We start from the raw sequence: 10,927 nt of genomic DNA, 5'->3' as shown, positions 1-10,927 counted from the left end.
TTCGATAAAGTATAAGAGAGAAAAAAATCATCTTTAGAATTACTTTTTCATTTCTCTATTTGAAGACAAAGAAAATAAAAATTCACTTTCAGAATATCCTTTCCATTCCAACTTCAACTATACTAACAAACAATATATCTTAACAACCTTATCTCACTAGACTTGGAACTATTGAACATTTATTATAGGCTGTGTAAAAATTATGATAAATATTTTATTTTCAAAAATAATTTTTTGACAATAACAAAGTTACTAAATAGAGTAATTTTTAATTTTTTTTATTGAAAGTTACAAAAATATAAAGTAATAAAATTTTAGAATTTATTTATTTTTTACTAAAAATGGTTATTTGTCAAAATTTGTCAATTTTTTTTTTTGTAAAATTATCATTTCTCTTTTATTTTATTGTATACGTAAGCTTCTAAAATTAAATTGCTTACCTAAGCAACCTTCCTTTCTTTTTTTGGATCATGTGTAAGGTCTCCATTGTTTTCTTTGAAAAAAGTAAGATGTTGAAAATTTGGTTTGTGCAAAACTTTAGTATTAGAAAGCAAAATTTGACAAAAGAGGAAAATAAAGGTCATAGTCATAAACTGTGACATATACTTTTTTAATATAATGTTTTATTCAGGAAATTAATGTTAAGAATATTAAATTGGAACTGCAAAGTGAACACTCAAAAGAAAACACACTTATTAAAGTGCAAATTTGATGTTTTTAGAAGCCTATAAATGATATCAGAACATACTACTTTTAATTAAAGTGTGTTATAGTCCTTAAGTTGGTAAAATTAGACTAATAGAAAGGTATTTATATTTAGATAGTGTGTGGGACTTTAATAGCTATGTATGAGTTGATTTGTAAAAGAAGTATAAAATATTATAACCCTAAATTACTAATTTTAAGTCTATATTTCTTCTTTTACTCATTTTAAAAATTAAATAGTGAAATTTCTTTTCAATTATGTCGGTCTAATTATTATAATAAGTCAAGATTATATGCGAGATTCATAGAAAGTTGAAAAACTAATAATTCAACTAATTAGTTGCTTAAATTATACGCATAAATGTTTGGTAAAGCAAAGGAATCGACAGATTTAAAATTATGTGTGTGTGTGTGTGTTTTTTCAGAAGAATAAAATAATGTTATAATGAATAAAAAAATAGAACAATGTAAAAATGTTCAAAGCTAAAAATAAAAACAAAATAACTTATTATTTATTATCGATATATCCTATCTAATAAAAATATAAAAAAAGAAAATTCCAAATTGTGTATAAAATATTACTTTATGAGTAAAAAAAGAAAATGAAATATATATATATATATATATATATATACGTATAAACTAAAAAATAATTAAAAATATAATAAACACACAAAACTATAAACTATTAATTTAAAATAGCATGTAAAAAACATTATATATCAAGCAATAATAATAACATCAAACAAATTTTTTAATCGGTGGAAGAAACTATTATAAACGACGAAACAAAAACTAACTACTATGTGAAGGAATAAGATTGCCGTATATCAAAGTCTCGAGAAAATGTAAATGTGATTATTCCAATGTATGAACTATGGATTTCAAGTTCACTTAAGATTATTTATTATATAGAAATATTTGATAATTAATATATCAGAAGAGAAAAAGGTTTGATTTTGGCTTCTCAAATTCATTTTTTTTCTTATTTTTATTTATCTAAATACTTCTTTTAATATATATTTCTATTTTGTACCTGTCTCATTTTTTTCTTGATCTTCTTTTCCTCTTAAGAAGAAGAACAACTCAAAACATAAAACCAATAACAACTCCCAGAAATTGACTCTCCTGTATGTTAGAAGTGAGCTTTAAGTCTAATTTAATCCCACAAAACCGACTTATAAGGTGAGGATTGCACCTATTTATATACTGTAAATTGGAATTGGTTTTATCTCTAGTCGATGAAGGACTTCCAACACTGTATTCCAAATGTGTTTTCATGAAAGAGTAATGAAAAATAAATTGATACCTGGCAGTGATATTTTTGGATGGTGAAAAAACTGTAAATGGAAAATGATGTTTCAATTCATTAATTAATAAATTATGATCATGATTTTATATGAATTCTGAAATTTGAGTTCATATTAATTGCTTATGTCATGACTGTTGTTGCCAACCCAGCAAGCCCATAAGTCAATGAATGTGGAGACAGAAATTGTAGTGTTGTATTCGAGTTATAATCTTCAATCTTTTATAATTCTAAAAGAAAAAAGAAAAAATTGTTAATGATGAATCCTGCATTAAAGTTTCTTAACACTTTAATTAAATCACATCAAGTTTGTTTGCTCTTTCATTTTTTTTTTCTTGATACTTTTGTTTTGTGTCATTCTCCTGAATTGTGTTAACTCAATTAACTTGGGTTAAATCAACAAGGTACTTATTTTACCAATCACTTTATCAACTACTTCAAAAGCTAATTTCACTTCATGGTTTTAGTTTTGAACCAGAAAATAAGATTTCAAGTTTGTAAACTTTTATGCTAGTTTTATTGCCAAACATAATCTATGTATGTCAGAGAATGAAGGTTCAGAATACAGAAAAATGAAACAATTCAGTACCTCAAAGATTCCTTTATAAATATTGCCTCATACAAAACCAGCTACTGGTTTCAGTAGCCTGATCAAACACCAACACTGGTTTTTATTGGAACCAATAAAACTCATTTTAATCAGTTACAGTTTTATGTGATGAAGTTCTTAAAATTTCTTCACCAACCTGTGATACCTTATCAAATGAACCCTCAGTCTTGGCTCCAATTAATGGCAATTCTTCCTCATTGGAACCATTTTCTTGATTTACCTTTGATTCTTGATCTGCAGTAGGTCCATAACCCCAACTGCATACTAGATAATAGAGTAAATTGACAGCACTGAGAGTTACAAGAACCCAATAGTACTTGTCAAAATGACCCTTGTTAATGTTATCTGAGATCCATCCACCATTTTCTCCTCTTGAAGTAACCTTTTCCACAACATGGAATAGTAAAGAAGATAACACATATCCCACAGCCATTCCCAGACCAAAAAAGGAAGAAGCAATGCTTGACATGGTCTTTGGAAACTCACTGTAGTAGAACTCATTCTGGCCTACTGCATTGAATGCTTCAGCTATGCCACCCAAGCAAAGTTGAGGAAAAAGCCACATTGCAGACATGTTCAACACTGCATGTGTGTCATCAACATGTCCCTCACTAATTGCTCTCCTTCTCCTTATAGTCTCAACAATTGCTGCAGTAACCAAGTGGAGAAAAGAGAAAAACAACCCAAGACCCATTCTTGTCTTGGAACTGATCCTAATTGGTTTGCCTCTGAGCTTTGATGCTAGAGGAATGATCACACGGTCATAAACAGCTATCCAAATGAAAATTGTGAATATCATGATTACTCCCAAAGAACCAGCTGGAACTTCAAAGTTTGGAGTGATGCGTCTGTTGAGGGATTTAGCTTGCAGCAATCCAAATGAGCCTCCAATGTTAAGATACATCATGATCCCTGTAGACCACAGAGGAATAACTTTTACAATAGCTTTTAGTTCTTCTACTTGATCAACTGTGCACAGATTCCATGGATTCAGGGTTGAGCCATCAGAGGCTATATCTTTTTCAGGGTCCTTGATGAAGCAAGCTTTATTCAGAAACCTGGAAGAAAAAGAAAACACAACATCAGCAGAAGCTTATTAATTTATCACTATTTCATAAAGTGAGTAATGTGATTCAATTCAACCTTAGTTTATCAGATGGAACAACTAGATCAGAGTCCTTGTTATGATGATACATTCCATCAGAGATCTTATGTGGTAATCGAAGTTTCCTGTTCTTACATGCTACAACAACGACACGGGCAAAGCCAGTGAGCAAGCTGCTGTGTGTTTTATGCTTTACATAGAGTGGAGAAGCCAGAAAAAAGAGAAAAGTGGACAAGAACATGAGTGCTGCTGGAACTCCAAAACCTAATTTCCATCCAAGATGATCTTGGATATACACAATTCCAGTGAAGGCAATTATGATTGATATGGCTGAGGAAGCATAGTACCAGCTGAAGAATATCTCCAATGCCCTCTGATTATTAGGGTTATCTTTTCTATTCACCTGGTCAGCACCAAAGGCCAGGGAACATGAAAGGCCACCGTTTCCAATGGACATGAGAACAAGGGAAGAGATTAACACTGTCATTTGCCAAAATGTTGCTGAAACACATCTTTCAGTTTCAGAATTGCAATGAGGAGGCCTAGCCTCTGGGATCATGGCTGTTAGCCACAATAGTGCCATTCCCTGTTATTAGCAGTGAAAACAGTACTAATTAGTCATCATCACTCGGTAATTATCATGAAACATTCCAAATATTTCCCCATCTTCCAAGTAACCACAACCCTAACGATACTTTGGAAGTTGAATTTAGACTAAATGCACAGATACGAGATTATTCTTCAGTACTTGATATCATAGATAGGGTTAACTACATTTTTTTGTCCCTAAACTATATCACGATTTTGGTTTTTGTTTCTATCTCAAACTTTAATCCGCAATAATACATACCAGGAAAGTGATGAAGGAACCTAAACCAACAGCGAGGAAGCGACCCAGATAAGAATCAGCAATGAAAGCCCCAGGAAGAGGCATGAAATTGGTGGTTGCAACAGATAACAGGAGAATCTGGGTAGCTTTGCCCAAATGAAGATTGTAATTTCCCATCAAATACAGTATCATGTTGGGCAGAAGCCCCAATGTTGCAACTCTCGCAAGTGCTTCATTTCCTGCCATTCACTGCATCAAGTCAACACACAAAAAAAAGAAAACACAAACAACATAAAACGAAACAGCATCTGCAAGAACATAGTCTAAGGTTGAGTTAAGGGACACAAGAACAGAACACAAAACCTATGATGAAAGGCATGGTAACGAGACCACCCTTAGCACGCCCTTGGAATTGAGAAGCCATTTGGGGTTGAGCTGAACAAAGCTCAACCTCCTTCTCCATTGATCTGCCACTGTTAGTTAATTACTTACCTTCTCCTAAAGCAACAAAACAAAGACAGCACATACACATGAAATACACATGTCTGTTTCTCCATCTTCTTCGATTACAATAGTCAATGATGTTTCAACAGAACCTCTCTTATGTTCTTCCATTATCAATGGCTTATTCAAATTATAAGTGTTGTGGCAAGTGTTTTCAATTAGAATCCAGTAATTTACCAAATCAGAAAATTAGTTAATACAGGTACTTACATTGAATTTTTTGTTTTCTTAGATTTATACATGGTATTTTCTTTTTTTTAGTTTCAATTCTTTGCCATAAATGTGAATACTCAAAATAAGTTTTTAAAATTATTATATATATAAGTTAGGATATTTATACATTTAATTTATTATTTTTTTACATTAGACAAATATTTATAATTAAAAGCATTTTTATTTTAAAAATTTAATACAAATATGTTTTGAGCTAAGTTTTATAAAACAAAATGAAAACTAAACCTGAATTTTAATTCGGATCATAATAAGGACATTAGGATAAAACAACACGCTTCCACCTTAATTTTAGGCTTTTTAATGTGTGGAATTTAGTTTTGTTTCATTTTATGGAATTCAGTTAAGTAGATAAATTTATGTTTACAACTTTTTATCTTTACAGTTTTATACTAACTTAGAAAAGTCGGGTTTTTTTTTTTCAGTTTTAATCTATTGTATTTTTGACATAAAAATTGATTCTACCAAAATAATTAAATATTTTTTTAAGTTTAATTATCATTTTGTTTGTTGGATTGATTCATTTTGATCTCCTTATTATTTTTTAATTCAATTTGGTCCTCTAAATCTTTAAAAGGTTCAATATGATAATTAAGTCTTTTTTCTACCATAATAGAAGATCAAAATAATAATTAAGTTTTTTTTTACCATAATAGAAATCAATTTGTATCCCTATATAGAAGCAATTTCAAATTACGTTTTAACTTGAATGAATTATTATCGTGAAGTTGCATCGAGTATCACAACATTTCCAATTTGAAGAACACTAATAATACATTTGAATATTCATATTCTTTCATAGAGGAGCTAGTAGCAACAAGATCGAGTAATCCACTTTGATCAACTAACACCTTTGAGTCATGGAATTGAACACAGAAAAGCACCAAAAGTTGTTTTCTCTATAGATCAAGCTTTGGCTTCACTCCATTCTTGTAAAGTCGGGGTTGCAACTCCAACATTTTCCATGTCAAACAAATTCGCTGAAACCATCCAAAATCATGTACATAAATTTCCATTGCAAAAGGGTATTTCCTCGTACGATTATGCAGATCTTTTGTCAGACAGAAACTGAAAATCATACCTTGATGAACATCTGGTGTGGCTGCTGCAGTAGCATCAACAATAACACTCACTTTTGGATAGTCCAATGACACAGCATCAAACACAGTTTGTCTGATACAATTTGGAGTTTGAATTCCTTCAATTACAACAAAGCATTAATGTGAGGTCAATTTAAGTGGATTTTAAACTTAATCCAACTCTATAAAATCGAAATGAGGATATGGAACTTTTTATATCTTCTCATGCTGATGTATATATATAGAGATGAAGATATGGAACTTTTAATATCTTCTCATGTCGATGTATATATCATAACTCTGATAATATGTTAAAAAGTGAATTCAACTTTATAAAATGAGATATATATCTATTTATATACTCTAAATTAACATTATTTAGACCGACTTTATCACTGATCGATGTGAGACTTTCAATAATAAATGATGCGTTGACATTAAGTTTATTACACTGACCGGTGATTACGAGATTATGAATTGCTGCAGCTTGAAGAACTGAATGAAGGTGTGTAGCAAAGAAAGCACTGAACCTGGTTTTAACAAGTTTATAATCCTCTTCTTTGATTACCAACCCATCAACCAATGCTGCACCTTCACTTCCTTTACACCCTATTTTAATTTTCCTCTCTGTATAATAATGCCTACGAAAAAGCTCAACATCTCTTCCTAGGGGATCGTTTTCTCGTACTACCTGAAAACGTTGTCAGAGACATTGTTCAGTATGATTTCAAAGTAATATAAGAAAAAACATTAATTATGTTTACCTTAAAGGACTTATGTCTTTATGAACACAGATCAATATTTTTTATTTAACATTAATGTACTATCACACTCTATTATTAGGATTTGTTTCGTTTTTATTATGAAATTAAAATATTGAACTATTGTTATTCGAGTATAATATTATTGATAGATTTTGTAATATTATTAAGGTTGGGTATTATTACCCAAACTATGAGCATGCCACGCTCCCTTGCAATTTCCACGGCCTTAACCACATTTGGAACAATGTCTTTCCCTGCTTTTAGTGCCACAGGACTCCAATCTTCTATAAAATCTTTCTGCAACATCACAAAATCATTGCAATTATCCATAAGTTATTTACTAATTCTACAATTTCCACGTATCAGCTATAATCAAAAGTTTATGAGTATAGGAGGAAAGACAAACCTCGCCTTACTTAGGAGTAAGAATTTGGTCGAGTTACTTCGTAATATGGTATAGAGTTATTCATAATTATTATCTATTAATGAGTTATTCAACACACCTCTTATTATTGGAGGTGTCAATTTGGCAAATGATCCATGGATCAACCTTAGTTCACCCTTCATTAAACTCTTTTCAAGGTTTTTCCAAATTTGGGGGCAAAAAAAAATCCCAACACCTAAAGCCCTCTCTCAAGTGGGTTTGGGTAAGATCGGTTTGGTCCCACTAAAATATTTTAATTAACTGTTAAAAACAATACATTTAATCTGACTCAAAGATCAAACCAATTTTCTCGCGTCGACCCGAACCAAAGGTCGAGACAAGCCATGTCAGGTCAAAGGTAAAGATGGGGCCTAAGGCAGAGGTCGGGCAGCTCAAGACAATTATCAAGATGGGTAAGCCTGAGCCGATTGTCGAGATGGGTTGATTCAGTCGAATTTGGCCAAATTTTGATCTGGATTTACCTGGTCGGATTCAATCAAATTTTGGATCGGACCAACTCCGCCGAATACAATCGAATTTGGCTAAATTTCAATTGGTCTAATTGCAATCGAGGCCAAAATTTTGCCCAGTCCACACTGTCTGGAATTCGACCAAGTTGGCCCGACCGAATTTCAACAAAGTCGACCCCAACCAAAATTTGGTTGAATTTGGCCTAGTTTGCGCCAACTGAAATTTCTCCGAATTCGATCAAGTAAACTCGACTTAGGTCGAGATGGGCCTGTCCAAGCTGAAGGTCAATCCTGGTCATTTTGATTGAAGGTTAAGACTAGGGATGTCAAAAAAATCCGTACCCGCGGGTATCCGCGAATAAAACCCGCAACGGGTAGGAAATAGATATTAAAAATGGATACCCGCTACCCGCGGGTACGGATATTTTTGATACCCGCATGTTAACGGGGCGGGTACGGGTATCATAGTATCCGTACCCGTGGATACCCGTACCCGCTAAACTTTAATTCAGAAAAATACCCTTATATATATATATATATATATATATATATATAGTAAAAAACATTATGAGTCTTCATTCAATAATGGTGGTCAGATTCTCACCCGACAAAGGAGTAAATTACTTCCAGACATGGGGAGGCATTCATGTGTCTCTAAGAGTGGTTATGGACCAACATGGAAGGTAATGAAATTAACACTTTTAATTAGATATTTTAATTAAGTGATTGTTAGAAAATTTTACTGAACTTCTTATATTTTAAGGCTCTTCTAGATTAAAATTGGACAACATGAAATTTTATACAATGTTGCAAGAGGTGGACATTGATGAAGTTAGTAATTTCTTTAATATTTTATTCAAAAATAAACTACAATATAAATTGGTAGTGATTTTTTATTTGTTTATTTTTCAAGAATCAATCGGAGAAAGGGGACTTGTTGATTTAAACACTAATTATGGTTAAATATTTATTTTTTTTAAAATATTTTTGTAAGTACCCGCGGGTACCCGTGGATATCTGCGGATATGAAAAAAATAGACGGGTACCCGCATAACGGATACCCGACGGATATGGGTACTGGTACGGGGCGAATATTTATCCAACGGGTAGAGTACGGGGGAGCTGCTACCCGTACCCTACCTGCCCCGTTGACATCCCTAGTTAAGACATGTCAACCTTAACCGAAGGTTTAATAATATATTTATAAAAATAATATATTTTTCATATTTAAAAAGAAAGTCCATGTGTTGGCTCTAATCCACAGGATTTTTGTGGGCTTTTTGATCCTATAAACTTTTTTAATGAGGGTTTTTTTTGTCCAATGAACTTTTTTGCACTAATTCATATGGGACAGGATCAAGTCTCGTGGGATGGGGCAAACTAACAGTTTTATCTCCTATACCGAGATATATACATCTTCAACGTGAAACTAGACATTGATAAATTGTCTAATAACTATCAAATAATATGTGACACGATATGTCCAACAAATAATAATATTAAATTAAATTTAAATGACATGTTAATAAGTAAACTTTAAATCTAATTCAACTTTACATGATTGATTTTTAGCCTATAAGATGTTTTACCCGTTAATTAAAGACAAAAGTAGATCTAAATGAAGCCAGGCTCGATAGTATCTTGCTACTGGTTTTTGCCGTAAATTGAAAAGCTTCCACGAACAAGAAGTTTAAAGAGTTTACTAAGTACCTGCATGTCGATGACAAGAAGAGCTGTGTGCTTCCAATCCTCTGCCATTTCTGTTCTCAACTACACCAAATGCAGATTTTGAGCTGTGAATGGTCTTGGTTTCACTGCACAAGAACTAATATCAAAAGGAAAATGGTGAAGAGAAGGAACAAACACAAACTCTATTTCAGAAATGGAGCTTCAAACACAGAGTCTCTTCTTAAGATAAACTTTTCTTAAGTCGGTAGCAATTATTTTATATCATGTTTTTAATTTTTTATATAGGTTAATTTTAGATGCTGGTTATATTATATATCTATAAGAAAAGTTGTATATGTTCAATAATTTAAAAAGGAGATCCAATGTGGAACACGCCAACCAAGTTGCCTCTTCTCAATTATTACCACTCAACTTTATTAGAAAATGGAAATTTCATCTTCAACAAAAATAAGCAACGATAAATAATATATAAAGAGAAAAAACCACTAATATATTATTTTAAGTTGAAACTGATTTTTTAATATCTTATATTAACTGTGGTACATGGTGATATAATGTTACTAAAAACTCGCATTTCTTCTACAAATGTCAACATTTTTAAGAATATTATTTGTTATCAAATGTGATTTAATAATTCCTTTCTAATATTCCTTTGTACTATTTTATAAAGTTATTGTTAAAGCTACTTTTTCTTTTGGTTTATGTATTAGTTTTTCTTCATATATTCAAACTATCTTAACTAATTTTTTAAAACTCCTCAAAAGAAACATTTTTATAACATTTTCTTTGATAGAAGATCTCAAGCCGACCAAACCCGAATACGTGATGCACGATTAAGGCTAAATTTTGAAAAAACTATTTGGAAAATCAATATGCATTTAAAAATGTTAATTTATAAAAAAAATTATTATCATTGAATTATATATCATGTACTGATTAATTGGAACTGAAACGTATAATTCAACACTATCTAATAATGTTTCGTAGTTTTAGAAAGAAAAAAACAATTAGGTGATGTTGGATCTCATAATTTATAATTAGTTATTGTGTACACAATTAAATATCAATAAATTTTTTTCACAATAAACAAAATATCATACAAAAATTAATAAATGAATCATTAATATTTGGTGGTTGTTGGATACACTATCCAATCTTTTGTGTATTATTTATTGTATATTCAATGAATTAGGTTCCAAAATGGTTAC

General features: G+C 31.3%; 2 protein-coding genes across 3 annotated transcripts; both read right to left on the bottom strand.

Moving 5' to 3' along the window:
• Positions 1 to 2,587: 2,587 nt before the first annotated feature.
• On the bottom strand, positions 2,588 to 5,199 carry LOC114167550 (protein NRT1/ PTR FAMILY 1.1-like). The gene is made up of 4 exons (XM_028052652.1): positions 4,922 to 5,199; positions 4,580 to 4,797; positions 3,768 to 4,315; positions 2,588 to 3,682 (listed from the first exon to the last, which is right to left on the bottom strand). The coding sequence occupies exons 1-4, from the start codon at positions 5,019 to 5,021 to the stop codon at positions 2,710 to 2,712; spliced, it is 1,839 nt and encodes a 612-aa protein (XP_027908453.1). The 5' UTR covers positions 5,022 to 5,199; the 3' UTR covers positions 2,588 to 2,709.
• Positions 5,200 to 5,986: 787 nt separating this feature from the next.
• Positions 5,987 to 9,980, bottom strand: LOC114166531 (Isochorismatase family protein). 2 transcript variants are annotated; one of them, XM_028051281.2, is made up of 5 exons: positions 9,741 to 9,974; positions 7,320 to 7,433; positions 6,829 to 7,063; positions 6,375 to 6,491; positions 5,987 to 6,273 (listed from the first exon to the last, which is right to left on the bottom strand). In XM_028051281.2, exons 1-5 carry the CDS (start codon positions 9,786 to 9,788, stop codon positions 6,200 to 6,202), a joined length of 588 nt encoding a protein of 195 aa, XP_027907082.1. In that variant the 5' UTR covers positions 9,789 to 9,974; the 3' UTR covers positions 5,987 to 6,199. The 2 variants fall into 2 exon arrangements, with proteins under 2 accessions (XP_027907082.1, XP_085524064.1); XM_085667938.1 differs by lacking the exon at positions 7,320 to 7,433 and having other exon boundaries at positions 9,741 to 9,980.
• Between the last annotated feature and the right edge of the window lie 947 nt (positions 9,981 to 10,927).

The sequence above is a fragment of the Vigna unguiculata genome, chromosome 10, assembly GCF_037176805.1.
Source record: "Vigna unguiculata cultivar grain cowpea cultivar isolate G323 ecotype 2 chromosome 10, ASM3717680v1, whole genome shotgun sequence".
Taxonomy (NCBI): Eukaryota; Viridiplantae; Streptophyta; class Magnoliopsida; order Fabales; family Fabaceae; genus Vigna; species Vigna unguiculata.
Note: the sequence above shows the minus strand (reverse complement) of the source record. Positions and strands in the feature narration are given on the sequence as shown.